The 18811-nt window shown below is 50.8% G+C and overlaps 1 protein-coding gene across 1 annotated transcript in view; it reads left to right on the top strand.

The window, feature by feature from the left end:
* The window catches only part of LOC127221080 (protein sidekick-2-like), a 146393-nt gene that overhangs the window by 111388 nt on the left and 16194 nt on the right, over positions 1-18811 (top strand). The window contains exon 2 of the mRNA XM_051182990.1: positions 3924-4083. Within this exon, the coding sequence (XP_051038947.1) occupies positions 3924-4083 (160 nt within the window). The remainder of the gene's footprint in view (positions 1-3923; positions 4084-18811) is intronic.

Genomic DNA, 18811 nt, shown 5'->3' with positions numbered 1-18811 from the left:
TTTGCAACTCAGCGTTCATCATACATTGAAAGTCCTACTATGAGTTTGGGTTTATTTCTAGGCTCCAAGACCATCCCTTCATCAAGACAGTCATAAAGATCACGCTGTTTAAGTGATTGCTGCTTTGTCCTGCAATTCAATACCTGGACTAGTCTTTCTAGACTTTTTCAAAAGGTTTGTTTGCTTTGGGGTTTGCATTTTGTTTTGCTTTGGTTTTGATGTTGGTTTGTTTTGTTTCGTTTTTAGTTTATTTAAAAAAAAAGTTTTTTTAAAAAACTATGTGTCTGTGTATGTGTGTGTGTGCAGGTGAGTGCAGGTACCCTAGGGTCTGGAGGCATCAGGTCCCCCTGGAGCTGGAGTTACAGACAGTTATGGGCTGCCTGAATGACAAAATCCAAATGTGCATCCTCTGCAAGCAAGCACAGCCCGTGCTCTTAATCTACACACAAGTTGAGCCGTATCTCTAGGCCCAGCTTTTAATCTATTTTTTGTGATTGTTTTTCTATGACTTTTAGAATCACTTTGTAAAAATGGAATGGAAGGGGAGCACGATGGATCAGTGGGTGACAGCTCTTGCTTTGTGAGCCTGATGGACCACGAGTTTGATCCCTAGCCCATGGTGGAGGAAGGAGGACCCATCTCCACAAGTGCTCATTTTACCTCCACGGCATGGCACTATGACACATGAACACCTGCCCACCCATACTACCATTGTCATCGTTGTCATCATCAGTTTAAATATTTTAATAAAAATTGGGGGGGGGTCAAATGAGGAAAGGCTTGGGAGAATGGCGTGTTCTTAACATTGGTCTTATTTACCCAGAATTCTCTGAGCAGTTACCCCTTTCACTGCAGGAGGCTCATAAGTCTGTGGTGTCCATGCAGTTCCGCAAGTTGAGCACTGCCTTATCTGAAAGCAAATGCGGAGGAGACCTGCCATTCTCTGCTAACAGAGGACTAGTTTCTCTTCATCACAATGCGCCTGCCCATCCACATAAGTGGCCTACCGGAGAAGTTGCTGTCCCTTCTTAAGCATGCACTGGCTTCTGGTCTGTGCTCATCACTTTATTTAACTAGTTCCCTGTGCTCATTTAGTACACAGTAAACTTGTCCCCAGCTTACAGTTGAGGGAACTAAGGTGCAGAGGGTAACTGACTTCCAAAGCCTTCAGTCTCTATGTACCTGTGAATTCATAAGCAAACAGGAGACAGTTGTTCATGCAGGAGGGGGACAGATGTGCCCAGACACTCATAGGCACATGTGGACATATGCACACTGGTATATGAACACACATGTGCATATGCACACTAGTATATGTACACACACATGCTTATGCACACGCTTGTCACACCCTAACACCATCCATCCTCTTGTGGACCACACCCCAGCTCCTGCTTTCAGGAGCCACTTGGGGTGGGCATGGTGCCCACTGGTGCACGTCCCAGTGTTTCTTTTGGATGGAGCCTCCTTCCCAGGATCCCTGTATCCAGAGGGCAAAGAGCAGTAGAGCAAGAGTGACCCAGAACAGTGGCCTGGGTGAAACACCTCTGTCCCTGTCACCTCAGGAGGATAACAGGGGAGGAGAGATGGGGAGGACCAAGACAGGGCCTGGTACCCAGCAGGTGCTCAAGCATGGTCTCCCTCCCCTTTCTTCCCCCACAGCCATTATCTCCAGCAGCCACTGGAATCAAACCATCCAAGCACAAGGCATTTGCCCAGGTTGTCCATCCCTGGAACCTGGGCAGTGAGCTGGTAAATTCAGTCCTGGAGCAAGTGGCCCGTGAGCAGGCCCACAGAGGCTAGGTGTCTGGGTGCAGAGCATGCGTGCGTGCGTGCGCTGCGCACTTGCATGTGTTCAAACACACCCACCCACCCCCTCCTCCTCTCACAGTGCTGGCTCTGAGTCAGCCCACATCCAAGGAAGGGATTTAATCATGTGGGGTTGGGAATGTTATTGTTTTAAAACAAACGAGCAATGACAGCCGCAAACAGAGGGTTTTTAAAAACGCGATTCAAAGGGCTCTTGAAAGCTGCCGGGAATATGAATGCGCCTTTGAAGTGAGAATGTGCCCATTTGTTAAGCTGAGAGCAGCAGTGGCTGCCTCCTGGGGTGGCAAGTCACTCTCCCTGGCACACAGGTACCCACTGGCCTCTCTTTACCCAGCAGGCCATGGCCCAGAACCCCAGAGGCACATGCACCTCAGGGTGATTGGATAGAAGCCTGATCTGGTTTTGAGATAGGGCTCATGTAGCCCAGGCTGGCCTCACTCGCTAGCCCATATGAAGTCAAGGGGTGCCCTTGGACTGCTGCTGCTGTTGATGATGATGAGCTGTAGGGAGTCACTTGCTCTCCGTGGCAAGCGACTTCCTGAGGAAGTCCTCAGACTGTTAGGCTGTTGACACCTGGAGGAGGGCACACACTCTGAGTCTGGCTCTCACCTTGTGCTCATCCACCCCTCTAAGCCCTGGCCCAGCTTCCTCCTTCATAGAGGTAGCTCAGCTTCCCCCAAAGAGGTGGCTGGTCCTGTGGTTTTAATTCTTCCTCTCTGGCTTGTGATCTTCAACATGTTCTGAAGACCAGGCCTCACTGTGCCCTTTCTAAGACATACATCATATTCCCTGGAGTCGTGGGGTCAGGTCACTATGACGATCAAATGAGCATATGTGGAACCTTCTAGAATAATAGAACCTGTGAGGACTAGGATCTATATTGATATATTCTTACCAGATGTTGACATCTGCCCACAACCCTGCCCCACCCCAAAGGCTGGTGATGCAAAGGCAGGCTCCTTCCCTCCCCCTCCTCCCTAGACCCTGGTCTAATCCCACCTCCCACTTCTGTCCTTTTCCCCGTGGGGAGAAGGCTTCCCTGTATCCTGAGCCATTTGCCTCAGCAGTCTGAGTCCGGGGAATGGAGCACATCCTCCTTTTGAAGGAGCTTGGAACTTTCATCCCCCTTGTGGCTGAGCGGGGGCCAGACAGGTGCAGAGACCATGCAGGGCAGGATAGCAGTTCTTAGGGCCCACGGGGCCCACATCCACAGCCCAGGCAGCCACAATGGGGATGCTGAGGCTAGATGGCTGGCTGAAGGCTAGCAGTCTGGTGGCAGAACGGCTCATTAAATAGACCCTAACTTGAGGTGCTTTCCAGCATCAGGCGGAGAGAGACCCCTCTATCACTTGGACCTTATGACACCTCACTTGCGTGTTTTTCCTTTGTGTATGCATGGTGTGTTGTGTCTGCACATGCATGTGTGCAGGTTCACTCACCCATACATGAACGAGGAGGCTAGAGGAGGACATCGAGTGTCCTCTTCAGACAGGATCTCTCTTTTCATTAACCTGGAGCTAGGCTGGCATCCAGCAAGCCCCGGGGATCCTTCAGCCTCTACCCTGCAACCGTGCTGGGTTACAGGTGTGCATGGAAGAGCCTGGAGTTTCACTGTGAGTCCTGGAGATTGCAACCGAGGTCCTCCTACCTGCACAACAGCAGAGCCATCTCCCCAGCACCGCAGCTCTGTGTTCCCCTAGCGTAGTAGCTTACGTTCCCTCTGGCGGAAGCCCAATGGGCACCCTTTTTTGTTCTTCCCTGGAGGTTTAAAATCCAGAGGCAAAGGATGAGAACTGGACAAGACCTCCCGCGGGGGGGGGGGCACCCAGAAGTGATGGATGTTGGGGAGGGTAGAGCAGAGGCAGAGGCTGGCTAGAGAGGAGAGTGAGCCTGCAAGGCTTTGCTCTGTAGTTCAGGTCCCTCTCCGCGTGCACGTGCGTGCGTGCGTGCGTGCGTGCGTGCGTGCGTGCGTGCGTGCGTGCGTGCGTATGACCTTGGGGAGGCTACCCGGCTGCTCCTGCTCTGTTTGCTTGCCTTGGGTGTCCGGGGCTGAGCAAGTGCTAACTGGTGGCTGTGTACCCTGTTTCCCACAGATGACGTGCCGCCATACTTCAAGACAGAGCCAGTGCGCACGCAAGTACACCTGGAGGGAAACCGCCTGGTGCTCACGTGCATGGCCGAGGGCAGCTGGCCGCTGGAGTTCAAGTGGCTGCACAACAACCGGGAACTTACCAGGTTCTCCTTGGAGTACAGGCAAGTTGTTCCCTCCATTCTGCCTGGAGCTAGCTGCCTCCCTATTCAGAAAAAGGAGGGTGGAAGACTGGGGTGCATACACGAGTCACAGGCGCTCACCCGTGTACTATCCCGGAGAGGCTGGGACTGCCCTGTTCTGGAGTTGGCATCCTTCCCTGGTGATGCCTACACTGGAAGGCTGAGTGTTTCTGTGGGCCTGGGACTACCAATAGGACACTAGACGTAGGCGGAGATAGGTTGAGGATGTAACCAGTGCCTCCCTTACCTACCCCGGAAGGAACCCCACCATCTCTAGAAAGTTCTGTTGAAGGAGACTGGACCCAATGGAATAGGACGTGCAGTAAGGGGGGGTCCAGGAGCACAGGAGACTTGTCTTTGGGGGATGATGCACATTCCTGGACTTCATGGCTCCTCCCATTCCTCACTCTGGCTGAATGGGGACTACGAGAACATGGGGTTGGCACCCATGGATTGGTCGTGCTGATTTTTGCCACCAGTAACATGTCTGAGGGGCCCTCCCCTAGTGGAGCCTGGCCTCTGCTCACTTCCTGTCCCTGTGGAGCAGGGACAGTGTGCTTCTCCCCCCCCCCCAACTCTTATCTTCCCATCTCTGCCTTTTCTTATTGGCTCCCAGCCCCTTGCCTGTGATTAATCCCCAAGCCTGATGTGCATAATCGGTTTTGTTGGGGAAACAAGATTGTCCTGCCCTGGGGATGCTGATACAAATCTGTCACCAGGGATGAGAATGCAAATGAGAAGGGGGGCTGCCACTGGAGCATCTGCCCATCCTCTCCACGTAGCCATCCTTTCCATTAGGAAGCAAGGAGGACAGAGTTTGGGGTGACCTCCTTTCTCGGTCTGTGACCTTAGGCTGACTCAGCTGTTGTAGGCCGGCCATACTAGCCAACAAGGGAGGAGAAGAGGCCACATCATCCCCTCTGTGGGGGTTGGGTGAAGAACACTGGGTCAGGAAGCATCTTCCATTGCCAGCAGTTCTAGGCATGAATCTCCTACAAGGAGGCCAGACGGACTCTCTAAGCAACATGATGGCTTTTATTTGGGGACCTGGAGCCATTTCTAACTACCACATGGCATCGCTGAGAACATCGCACATCACTGAGAATGTGTGAAGAGGCCCTACATCCTCTTTGGTGGGAACTTAATGGGGTACCGAGAGCTTTCCAGGGGCATATTGTGAGTGCTGGTTTAGAAGCCACCTCCTGCTTGCCCTTGACCAGGGAGCTGGAGCAGCCTGGAGGAAGAGGCTTTGCTCCCTGGCTGGATCAGAGCCCCTTTGTGGTACCCTGTCTTGCCAGGACACTGGTGGATGCCACTCAGTAGCAGAGCCCAGTTCGGATCAAGGATCGTGCGTGTGCGTGTGTGTGTGTGTGTGTGTGTGTGTGTGTGCGCGTGCGTGCGCGCACGTGTGTGCATGTGTGTGTGCACGTATGTGTGCATGTGTGTGCACATATGTGCGTGTGTGTGTGCACTTGTGTATGTACTCTTGCGTGCAGAAGAGCAGATGTGCACATGTATTCATGTGTGTCTGAAGGCTAGAAGATGTTGTTCATCCACCGTGATTTTTGAGATAGGTGTCTCACAGATCTGGAACCTCACCGATTGAGCGAGCTTGGGAGGCAAGTGAGCCCTGCAGATCTGCCTGTCCCTGCTTTCCCAATACTAGAATTACATGTACATGCCACCAGGCCAGATTCAGAGGAAAAAAAGAAATGAATTCTGAGGGTCAAAGTCAGGCCTCAGGTAAAATGTACAGTGAGCATTTTACCACTGAACTATTCCTTCAACACTACAGCACCGTCAGTGACCAGCTTTGCTCAGTGATGGAGTGGGCTACCTTTGGAAATGGTTCTTGACCCCGGCAGCATCCAATGAGCAGTCAGGATCCAACTACTGCAGATGGCAGCCAGGCACAATTGTACAGGTCAATAAACCCAGCCCTTCAGAGCCTAAGGGCAGGAGAGTATTGAGTCCAGGACCAACCTGACCCACCTAGCAAGTTACAGGCAAGCCTGGGATAAAGGATGTAAAGGATGAGATGAAACTCTGTCTCAAAAACAAAACACACACACACCCAAAAATCATCAGTGACATTTATGATGGCGATGATCATGGTCAATGACTCACATAGAGTCAGCGTGGTGATGAGTGCTCTGAGGGAATGCCACTGGACTCTGCCAACAAGCCTATGGATTTCACAGAAGCACAGGCTGGAGCTTAGAAGGGTTGAAGGACACACCCAAGGTCAGCTGTGTAAGCTGAGCTTCAACAATAAGCTACTGAGCTTGGGGGACGGCTCAGTGGGTAAAAGCACTTGCAAGCCTGGCCACCTCATAAGCCAGATGAAACGGTACATGTCTCTAAGCAGCAGCTCTCCTGCAGGGAGGTGGGAGGTAAAGACAAGAGCTGAGGGGCCCACTTGCCTGGAGTATGCAGTGAAGTGGTAGAAAACAGTAAGAGAGACCCCGCCTCAAAACAAGGTAGAAGGAAAACCAACTCCGGAAAGTTGTCCTCTGACTTCCGATGCGCCGTGGCATGCGCAGCACACACACACACACACACACACACACACACACACACACACACACACACACACTTTACTTTTTAAGATTAGCAGTGTGACTCCAGAGCTGAAATTCTTTTTCATCCGCCACCCTGCCTCTCGAGGAGAAAGAATCGCTGCAATTGTTTCCTTAATGTGTATCCTTAGCAATCTTTCTGCTAACTGTGCTCTGCAAATTCTAGAAAACAAAGCAGTGGGGAGAACGCAAATATCCCACTTTATAGCTGCATTGGGTGGAAGTCATCCAGGGGAAATAAATGAGCTTCCACTTGGGAAGCTCATCCCTTCGCTTTGTCGCTGCAGGAAGGCCCGCTTTCATGGTATGGTGGCAATGAGATGCTCGAATGTGAAGCTGGTCGGATGGCCGGCTCATCAAAAACCATCAAAAACTAGCTGTGACTGTGAGTTAGGGCTACGCCCCTCCGTGTAACCTTAGCACTCCTCGTGGTTGGCTTCCAGTGGCATCTCCTGGCCTCGTGATGGCTCCCTGGTTCCGTCTAGGGCAGACGCTGCCAGCAATGCCAGTTTATGGGTCTCCAGACACTTCCTGCATGTTCTTTTTCTCTTTGTCCAGACTCTCCCAGCCCTCCTTGGGGCCCCATCCAAGTGATTTTCAGAAAGCTTGATTTTGTCTATGTATCTCTCTGCGTCTCTGTTTCTGTCTCTCTGTGTGTGTGTCTGTCTCTCCCTCTCCCTCCCTCCCTCTCTCTATTTCTCCATCTCTCTCTGTGTCTGTCTCTCTCTATGTGTGTGTCTCTTCCTCCTTCCTCCCACATGCCTCTCTCCTCTGTCCTTTGTGACTATTACATTCCGTGATACCTTGCCTTCTGAACACTTAATATAGGATACTATGGACAGACCATAGGACCGAGGTAAAACCCTCCACAGTGTTGTTAATTGCAGGGACCTTGGGTCTTTGAACCCAGAGTTTGACATCTCCTGGCCCTCCTCCCTATAGACGATTTTGCTATCCTTACCTCTGGGTTCAGGCTTCATTCCCCCACACACAGTGAGTAGGACTTCCCTGCAAGCTTTACTTAGAAAATCGAAAACAAGGTCCAGACTGGGCAAACTCAGATCATCTCCAGCCCATTACAATGGGCAGTAACATGCTACCCTGCATCATAGGTAACCCTCCCCACACTCCAGCCACAAGGTAGTAAAGGAGGACAAAAGTCATTAGCAGAAATAGGAAAGGGTGATGGGCAGATAGAAGTCACTTGTTTCTGTAACACCCCAACCGATGCCCAGTAGGGGCCTGGCCACAGTAGGTGCTTTTTCTGATATTTATGCTTTCAATTTTGAAAACTGTCAAGTCTTAGGAAAGTGGTAGGTATCGTGCTATGAACACCTGCACACATCTTACCACTCACCCATCACTCACATCTGGTCCCTTCTCTCTCCACATACAAACATACTCATGCGCACTGTTTTTGTTACGCCGCTTAAGGATTGGTTGTGGACGTTACATAGCTTCACTGTTAGGTAATATTTCTTCAGGACAAACTCTTCTACAGAACTGTGGCACAGTGGAGACAAAACATGGATACAGTTCTGCCACTTTTAATATAGTTCATACCTAGATTTTTTTTCCGTTCGCTTCATCTAGCATCCCCTTCCCTAGCTCAGTGTCCTTCATGGCCATTCGGTTTTCATTTGATGCAGAGTACAGTTGAAGAACACACTCTCTCTCTGTCCTGACTCTTCCTCCCTGCCCCCCCCCCACTTAACTGGCATGGATATATGTAAGACACCAGTCAGTTTTACCAAATTCCCCCCAGAGTGGATTTTTCCAGTTTGATTGTCTTGTACACACTCTCATTTTGGCAATGTGACATTGATATGGCCTGGAGGCTTCATACTGGAGGCACTGGAGGCACTGGCCATTGGGTTGTCCCATCAAAGGTGATTTTATATATATATATATGTATGTATATATGTATATATGTATGTATATATGAATATATGTATATATACATACATATATATTTGTACATATACATATATATACACACATTCATGTGTGTGCTAGTACACACACACATGTGTGTATGCATGTTCATGCAGTAGCTGGAGAGTTGAGGTGTTATTCCTCAGGTGCTATGACCTTGTTTTGGGACAGGGTCTCTCATTAGTATAGAAGTCACCTAATTAGGCTAGCAAGTTCTAGTAGTCTCCCTGGGTCTTTCTGATGCTGGAACTCGAAGCATGCACTACCATGAATGGCTTTCTTACATGGGTTCTGAGGGCTGAACTCAAGGCCTCTTGCTTACACAATGAGCACCTTATAGACTGATCCATCCTCGAGCTCTATTTCAGTTTATCTCTGGTTAAGATGGTGTCCATTAGATCTCTTTCCTTACCAAGGAGTCCAGTCAGGGGTGCACTCAGCCAGCCTACCACAATGTCTCCCCCCCCCACCCACACACACACTTTTTTCACCCTTCTTACCGAAATACTCATTCAGGGTCACATGATGCAATGTAGTTGTGTGGCCACGTCTCACACCTCTCCGATGATTGTTCTGTGATGGGACTTTTAGTCTTTCACAAACTCAGTGTGTAGGGAACGTATGTGTATGCCTGTGTGTGTGTGTGTGTGTGTGAGAGAGAGAGAGAGAGAGAGAGAGAGAGAGAGAGATACCAAGGCAGTCCTATGCATCTAAGTACAGTCACACGTCCCTTAACATCTGAATGTGTTCTGAGAAATTAGTCCTCCTCCACAGTTCTGTCACTGTGAGCACATGAAAGGGTGAACTTACAGAAGCATCGATAGCAAAGTCGGTCAATGGATGTAGTCTTTGACACTGTCAGGAGACCCGATGAACACTACTGCCAGCATAATAAGGCACACCAATTTACAATACCTTGGTTTATTAGCGACAGAGTGCATGTGAAAAATAATGATTAAAAAAAAAGAGTCGTGCAGTAAATACATAACCCGGCCCTGCAGTCTCATATTATCTAGCATGTTCTGTTCATAATTATGAGGCTAAGACTTTGGTGTGACCAATGGTGCTGTAGGCTTGAGATATATCAGCACAGGCACACACATGATGCATTTCTTGTCATGCTGAGATGTTATGATGGCCACTGTGTCACTATATAACCAGATCTTTTCAGCTCTATTGTATGTTACGGGATGGCTACCATAGCTGTGGTCCATTGCTGGAGTCATTATTGCTGTTATACGGTTAGTCTGATCTTGCTGGTGAGCAGATCCATGCTCATCTCTAGGGGCAGAATCATTTGAGCTGGCAGCAGTGGGCTAATGTCCCTACTGGTTCTATGACGTTGGACATTATTAGCTTCCCTGACTCCATTCTCTTCTCAGAGTGATGCACACTGATGGTCACTCCAGAGGGATCCATGAGACTCTACAAGTCAAACACCATCCCCAGTGTAATTCACATGTAGTAAATGGCGCTGTAGGATTATATGAGTTGTCTATCTCCGTATTGAACCATGGGACAGATCTGATAACCAAGCTGACAAAACTCAGGATTCAGATAGACCTACCCCCTCCCCTGACACCTGGTACTCTGCATACCTGTTCTACCCTCACTGAAGTGGCCCAGAGACCTTTCTAAGAGAACCCCACAGCAGAGTGCTGGACTGGCTCCTTGTTGGTGGCAGACCTTTGTTCACTTTGAACCCACCCTTGGATTCTGATTCAAGAAATAGCACTCAGGTAGAAAGGTGACCCTTGGATACAAAGTGAATCTTAAGAATGAGATCACACATCTCACAGGTGCGTAGAACTGCCAGAGAGACCCTCCAGAGGCTACAGCCCTTCTCTCGAGCAGATGTCCAGCTTTACAAAGTGATAGCTTGATGGTGACATGCCGGGGAGCTAGGAAGAGACAAGGTACTCTTCTAGATCAGTCCAGTGTGTATGGGGGTGGGTACAAGAAGGGATCCCTTCATCCCCATGGGCACAGCTTCAGTTATGGTCCCTCTGCAGGGGACTCTGCACTTTGCAGGCTATGTATAATGATGACAAAGTCATCAGGCATATTCTTCTGTGTCGTGGTGGCCAGTCATAGTTACTCTCACACTTAAGTAAGAAGAAAAGAATTTGGAGAGACTGACATCCCGTGTATATTCATACTGAATCCCACACATAGGTAACCAGCCATGCACACATTCAGAGGAGAGCTACTATCTCGCGAAGCTGGCCATGCCAGCCGGAGACTTAATTGAGCATCTCACAGCAGCCCTATGGTCTGAGTGTTACTGTCCTTAGGCACTCATTCTGCAAACATGGAGCCTGGGACTCAGAAAGGGGAGGGGGTGTGCAAAGAGCCAGTGCAGGCCCAGGGATCCGAGGTAGGCAAGTACATTGTCTTTCTTGTATAGACCCTCATTAGACTTCCTGTGTCCCCTACTCCATCTCTGATTGCCCTTCTGTCCCAATGGTGTAAAAAAACAAAGACCTCTTCTCAGGGGTCGGGGGCAGGTTCCCAAGCTGTTCCAATGGGGAAGAGCCAGCATGGAGGAAAAGCCAAGGGGACTGGGCCTCTGGCCAACCCTACTGCCATCCCTGGGGAGGGAACGGTAAAAGCCAGGAGCTCAGAGGTAGCCTCGGCGGGAGGGGCAAGCCCATGTGTGCCAGCCTGTGAGAGGCATAGGCAGAGGGATGTGCACACACAGACAGCATGTTGAGCCTCTTCAGAGAAAAAGGTGGCGAGCTTGGCAGGCCAGGCGACCCAACTGTGCCCCTCCCGCCTCCACCAGCCCTATCTAACCTCCTCTTAGAAGTGAGAGACACTGGCAGAGGCAGCAGAGAGAAGAGAAGCCAGTGGCCTTCCCAGAAGGCACCTGGGCTCCAAGCAGGGTGAGTGACTAGAACCAGCAAAGCCTTTGTTGGTGACAACTCTAGGACACTGGCTGTCCCTGCCTTACAGCTAGGAATAGCCCGCAGCTCCCCCAAGATCACAAGGCAGTATTTGGAGAGTCCCTGTTTCTCCTCTAATCTTTTGGACTCCAATCCTGCATTCTTCCCCCTGTTTCATGCTGCCAGGGGTGGAAGGGGTTATCCTTTCCCAAGATAAGGCCACTTGCAGTCCCAGCCTTTTGAGTATGATCCCAGCCAGCCATGTAAATTTACAGTGCAGAAGATGAATGCTCCCAGAGACACTCAGCCAGCATTAGCCCCGTGCCTAGCCCTGCTCCAAGCACCTCATGTCTGTCTGTTAACTCTCATTAACAAACACTGGCAACCAAATGGTTGCTTGATTGATGCCCTGCCTAGTCTGGCGACTCACTAGGGTTCCTGACTCCAGCCCCTCCCACTTGCTCAGATGTGGGCACTAAGTTCTTCGTTCTTCGGGGCAGAGGGAGGAAGGAGGCAATAGTAGGAGCCTAGTTTGGGATAGCACCAAGACTATGCAGCCCTTGACTTGGGTAAGGAAGGACTGAGAGGTGTGGACAGCCTTCGTGAGGGAGGTGCTCCTGGCAGGAGATGGTGACATCACAGACCACACAGGTCCAAGCAATCAAATGTTGATGCTAGTCATACAGTGTGACAATGACAGATCCTTGCCCCCCCCCCCAAAGGACAGGAACAGAAGTAAATAATGAGCCCAGTATTGACATGGAGCAGACATCAGCAAAAACTGCCAGAAGTTTCCACAAGGGATACCAGACTCAGAGGATGACCCGGACCCAGAGGAAGCAGGGAGCTTATCTAAGGAAGCATCAGAAACACACACATTAAAGCCAGAGGGGGAGAAAAGATTACTGTAACACCCCTGCCTGCCTCCACTCACCCCTCCTCCACACCTCTGCTCCCTGCAAGCCCTGGTTTGGCTGCTAAGCTCTATCATAACACCAACAGCAAGGGGTCCCAGGCCTGCCTCACCATGCCCTCACTCTCCACCTCCACAGCCTCCACTGCCAAGTCTGTAAAATGGGAATGCTGAGAAACTAGTGGCTACCTCCCGGTATGGTCCTAGACGTGAAACTCTAGACATGGCGAGCTTCTGAATACTGAAGGAGGAAGGGGTCTAAGAGCGACCAAGAAAATATCCCCCGCCCTTCTCACCTGGTTCTTTTCCGCGGACAGGCGACCCTATCTCCTTTGCAACCATGGTCTCCATCACTCTATCCCAGGAAATCAGAGCTTTTCCTTTCCATGAAGCCTGCCCCTTTCTGCCAGCCCCAGCCTCCTGGACAGTCACTCCAGGCTGGCCATCACTTTGGGTGTCTGAAAGTTGAAGGCCAACGTGAGCCAGCTGAAGTAACGGAATCCGCTATGATGGACGTAAATTGAATTTTAATAGAGACGTAGGTGGCATGAAGCCAGTGTACTGGGACAGAGGCAAGGCAGTAATTAGAAGTTAATGAGTTTAGAAATGTTGTAATCCATAGGGAGAGTGGGGAGGTGGGCCAGGAGGAGGAAGAGGACCCAGGCTGGTGTCTTTCCCCTTTCACTGGGGAAGAAGGCCTTAGGGAACCCTATGTGCTATCACGGGCCCACCTCCTGCCTGCCGTATGGCTTGAAGGACCCTTATGGCCCAGCCTTGTTCTATCTGGGAGAAAGGAGAGCTAGAGCAGGCTTTCCCAACCTGAGTGCCCCTGGTATTAAGGGAAAGAAAGTTCTTTGTTATAGGGGCATCTAGGCATGGTAAGATATGGGCTACATCCCTAGTCTCTATCCACTAGATTCCAGTCACTTCCCTCTGCAGATGTGACAGGTAAAGTCCCCAAACACTACTTGCATCCATAGAGGAGCATCACCCTGCCTTAGGGACCTGTGTCTAACAAGGCTCTGATGTCCCCAAAGTTCTCTCAGGCTGGAGCCACAACTTTCATTCCTGAGGGACCCTACATCAACACAGCTGGAAAGGACAGGGACAGCTGGCCACACAATGGATCCTCTTGGGGCCTTCTTTGGTCTCCTCTTCACACAGCCACCCAGTAGACTGTCCATCTTGTCTAGTTAGTTTTTGTCAACGTGGCTCAGCTAGTTGTTGGAGAAGAGGGAACCCTCAGTTGAGAAAATGCCCTCATCAGATTGGCTTGTAGGTAAATCGGTAGGACTTTTTTTTTAATTATTGATTGATATGACAAGGCAGTGCCAGCCAAGTGGTCCTGGGTTGTATAAGAAAGCAAACTGAGAAAGCCATGGGCGTGAGCCAGTTGGCAGCGTTTCCCCGTGGCCTCTGCGTCAGCTCCTGCCTCCAGGTTCCTGTGCTCAGTTCCTGCCATGGCTCCCCTCAATGACTGACTGTAGCCTCTCAGCCAGATACACCCCTTCCTCCCCAAGTTGCTTTTGGTCATGTGATTTTTATCACAGTGATAGGAAGCCCAGTGTAACGCAGTCACTCTGCTATCCATTTTAAAAATCGATTTTAACCAAAATATAATGACATCATTTTCTCCCTTTTTCCTCCTCCCATGCCCCCTCTCCTTCTCAAATTGATAGCCTCCTTTTCTTCAATTGTTACTGTTACATGTATACATACATACATACAAATATGTAAATACAACCTGCTGAAGCCATTTAGTTCTGTCTGTGTATATATGGTTTCAGAGATAGCCACTTAGTGTCAGGTAACCAGTTATGGAGTTAATCCCTGGGAAAGTCTGTTTCTCCCTTCCTCGGCTGTCTTTAGTTGCCTGTAATCCTTTGTCTAGGGGTAGGGCCCTGTAGGATTTCTACCTTCCACGTTAGTGTGTCTGAACAATGGCATAATAGACATGCTACTGTGTCTATGGATGCCCCAGCTCCTTGGCCTCGGACAAGAAAAGCTGCCATAAAACCGCTACTACATACCTATAAAAACAGAGGCTCCGAGAGGCCGCAGAGCCTGGCCCTGCCCATTCATCTGTATGCTGGGCTCCAACCCCAGCTCTCTGATATACAAACAACCCTCTCTGGCCTCCTCCAGGCAGGCTTGCCAAATACATTGATGGGGAGGGTCAGGACACTGTTTTGAGAGGACACAGGTGTAGCCATGGATCTTGGTTACCTATGACACTCTTGACCCAGTCCCCAAAGATACTCAGAAATGTCCCCTAGCATAGCCTGAACTCAAGTTTAATCCACTCTCCGGGGAGAAGCCCTGTGTGCCTCTGTATAGGGTTCTGCCTATACCAACCTGAGGATGCAGACATCCCCTGTGAGTGGCAGGAAAAGCCAGAGGAAAGGCAGATAGGAGAAAGAGAGGCGACAGGAATGGCCTCAGAGGGTCAGTGCTGGCAGTAGGTGGCAAGATGCACAGCTGGCTCCTTGTGCCTTCGGTGGACGTTGCAATAATTATGTCAATTAAAACTAATAAGTTCAGAGTGTAAGTGGAAAGGCAGAAAAAGCAGGCAAAGTCTGGAAAACCTTGGCTGACTGGGTTTCCATGGCAACCTGTTTCCTCATACTCTCCTCTAATAGGTTCTGATTTGAGAGGAAGTGAGGCCTCCATTCCCCCATTCCCAAAGACACTGGGTTTAGATAGGGGTGTCATTCCTAGTGTCTGAGCCTAGGGAAGCACATGCTGAGGGTGGGGAGGGTGAACACCAAGGGCCTTAAGAGCATCCCAAAGACCCAGAAGGCTGTCTGGCATCTAGGCCATTGATCTCACAGCTGGCACATCCTGGCTGTGAGTAGAAATAACTTCCTAGAGGTCGGGTGAGAGCTGATGTGAGAGTTGGAATTGAAATCCAGGTCACCCAAGGCTCCCCCTAGCTGGCTTAATCTGCTGGGACAGTGGACTGGAGAGCATCCTGTCATAGGCTGTCAGGAGCTGGCTTGAGTTGGTATCATCCCATAGTTGGGCTGGGAACCTGAGGACATGGTAGAGCTCGCTGTGTTGTGTGTAGGGCCCCTGACAGCATGTTCACTGTGTTGAAGGTTAAGGCCCTGGATCAGAGGATCTACTCAGCCCTTACTTCCCATGGATCTCTGCTAAACTCTGTTAGCATCCCCATGTGTTCACAGGTACACAATGGGAATCATAGACCAGAGAATGGTGGCCAGGGCAGGACATGTCCATGAATCCCTGGGCTCCCCCTGAGGCTGGGGCAGGCAGGGAGGAGCTGTGGTCCTCAGGCACTGTCTGTCCGTCCAAGCCTGACCCCAGAACTGTCCCACCACTTGTCACAGGGTATGTGGGCAGCAGAGGCAGGAAGATGGCCACAATTTTGGGGCCATCCTGGGCTGCATAGTAAGATCCTGTGTCCAAAACAAACAAGCTGAAAGACGAGAATAGAAAGAATAAAAGAGAAAGAGGATGGAGCAGATGAGGAGAGGCAGATAGAGGAGAGGAGGGAAAGGAGGAAGAGAAGAACAGGAGAAGAGATAAGTAAGGCCCAGACAAGCGAAGTGATATATGTCCAGGGTCACAATGCAAGCATGAATTAGGTCAGGACAGGGACCGTGGAATCATCTGGAATAATGCACTTGCCTAGCCACATCCTCTCTTTTCTCCCATTTTGCCATCCCCTCCTTTCCAACAACCAGTGCCTTTCCCGTAGCCCTGGGGACCAGTGGCCACACCTCCAGACTCACCAGAGTAGGAAGCACAGAATGTGCAAATGTAGGCCTGGCTGCTGCGATGTATAAAAGCTCTGATGAACCGAGGCTATTTATTTCCACCACGAAGAAATTTAACATGCAAATTGAGAAGGATTTGATCATCCATCACCCAAAATTGACATGCTCGAGTCTGGCCTGAATCCCTGGTAACCATCACACATGGATGGGCGTAGGGCGGGCAGGCAAGGTCTACAAGGAGGAGGGCTCCACCGAGGCCCATATGCTTCTGATCTGAGACCTCTCAAGGCGTGCAAATGAGATGATCATTGCTTCTTCCCGCGCAGCTGGGCTGGAGAGCACAGCTGCCCGGGAGGGTTCCCCCTCCCATGCTTCCTAAGTCTTCCTGTGCCCCCTACCCTTGGCTCTCAGCCAGGGCACAGGAATGAATCCAATCTCTCTCCGCTGTGCTCTAGGCTGTACAATGACCGGGACAAATACCTACAGAGTTGACCAAGACCTTGCTCCACGGGCTGCCTTCTTGCCTGGCCCCTCCTCACAGATGCCATCCCTCAGATCTCTATGTCAGAGCTCTCTCCTGGGATTTCTCTGTTGTCCTCCCCCAAGGCCCACTCTTCCAGTGTCTGACCTGTGGCTCTAAACTTCAACCCCAGTCTCTTCCTAAGGGTTTTCCAAGTCTCCAGGGTCACAGAGAGTCCTGATAGCGGGCATGGATCAGGGGTGAGGGACACAGGAGGGCTTTTAGCAGGAGCTGTAGTCCCCAGGGGCTGAGAAATGGGAGAGTGCAGGTTCGAAGTGAGCAAGCACAGAGGTGGTTTTCAGGCTCTGAGACACAGAAGGCTGGGGAGAGGTCCTTGTGTGCCCCAAAAGGCTGGGGAAGATAGGTCCTTGTGAGCCCCCAGAAAGCTGGTGATCCTTGTAAGCCCCAGAAGGCTAGGGGAGACTCAAATATAGGAAGCAGGAAAGGCCAACCTCTGAAAGACCCTGAGCATGGTCCTAAGGGCCAGCCATAGCCAATCCAAGTCTTGCAGCCACTGTGCTATCTCCATAACCTTAGACCCCCTAGAGAATGTGATCCCTGCCTGTGAGAACACGCTCACCTTGACTGTGAGCATAGCCTTTAGTCAGGGACCATCTACCACATCCAGAACCACTCCCAACACTTGGTGGGTTGAACAAACTGCCATCTGTCATTTCTCTGCAGCCCCTCCTGAATTGGTCCTTGACCCTGTTTTCTGACAGTCCACTTAGGCTAACCTGGGGGAATCTGAAACTGCTCCCTCCCTGTGGCCTCCCCTTCCTGATGTGGAGAACCCTGGTTCAAACAGAAGACTCGGGGTCATGGTCTGAAGGTACGGGCCTAACTGAAACCTGTGCTGTCACTCTTGGGGAAGCCCTACAAGGCCAGCTCAGATTTGGGAGACGGGAGATAGAGTCTATATACTGGGAAAACTGCAGAAAATACCAGGTTTGCACTCTTCCGTCCCTGAGCCTTTGCTCAGCTTTGGCCAGTGTCCAGTGGCTTCAAAATCACCTTTTCCAGATGGTGGCTCCCAGGCAGGTCCCCTTGGGCCTAATTAACACGGTTCTGGTCTACTTCATCCAGAAGTTGCCTCTGAAGTCACCTGCCAGGGTGACTTTGGAGAGTACAGAGAGGATGTGTTGGGGCAGGTAGGCTGGAGGAGGGGGGAGGGCAGAGTGATGGGGCTGGCTCTAGATCCTGGTCTAAGCAAGTGTTCTGAAGACAGAGGAGAGCCCATTTAGGGGGCCAGGGCACAGCCATCGCAGATGAGGACCTGATACCCAGGCTGCCTGCAGGGCGGGGTTTACCTGGCTGAGTGAGCCTCAGGTCAGTATCAGGACAATAAGGAGGACAAATGGCTTTGTTCCTTCCTGCCAAGAGAGATGAGTGAGTGAGCAAGAACAGCAACAGAGACAGCGGTGCTGAGTCAGACAGCGTGTGCGGCGTGCCTTGTGGCAGGCCCTAAGCACGCTACCTGTGTTGCCACACTTAATCCTCGTGGCACCCTGTCAGGCAGGTCACCTGCTAGCTGTGAGACCCTGAGGCATGCTCCTTAACCTCTCTGAGCCTTGGTTTCTTCATCTTCTCCATCTGTCTATTGGAGATACAGTTCTAATGTAGGGTAATTAATAAGGTGAATGACAGAAGATAGGGAAGATCACTCCTTGGGGAGGGCGTGACGAGCCTGGCACTGTGGATAAAGTTTACGTTTATAGTATAGTTCGGTGGTGTAGATGGAAAGCCAAAACAGTGGATAAACAGCCATGCCTGGTCATGGAGTGGGTAGGTCATTGCCGACCTTGAATCTGGTCTGTCTGGACCAGTCTGATCATATCCAGTATAGTACCTGGGTTGCTGATGGTGGGCACTCCAGGGTTCCAGGGAGGCCTCTTCCCAGTCTCCCCCATCCCCACCTGACTGGCGAGTTGTAGGGAGTCCCTGCAACCCCCTGGCTCAGCCTCCAGGCTTATCAACATTCATTCATCCCACAGACATCTGGCCTGGGGAAATCAGAAGCCTGAGGCAGCCCAGGAAGCAAGGCTTGGCTGGGTATGAAGTTCATGCCAGCTGGGCAGAGCCAGGGTTCATTGTATCACAGCTCACCTGTGCCCCCACCCAGTACCCACCGCAGTGGT

This window comes from Phodopus roborovskii, unplaced genomic scaffold, assembly GCF_943737965.1.
Source record: "Phodopus roborovskii unplaced genomic scaffold, PHOROB, whole genome shotgun sequence".
Classification (NCBI taxonomy): domain Eukaryota; kingdom Metazoa; phylum Chordata; class Mammalia; order Rodentia; family Cricetidae; genus Phodopus; species Phodopus roborovskii.
Note: the sequence above shows the minus strand (reverse complement) of the source record. Positions and strands in the feature narration are given on the sequence as shown.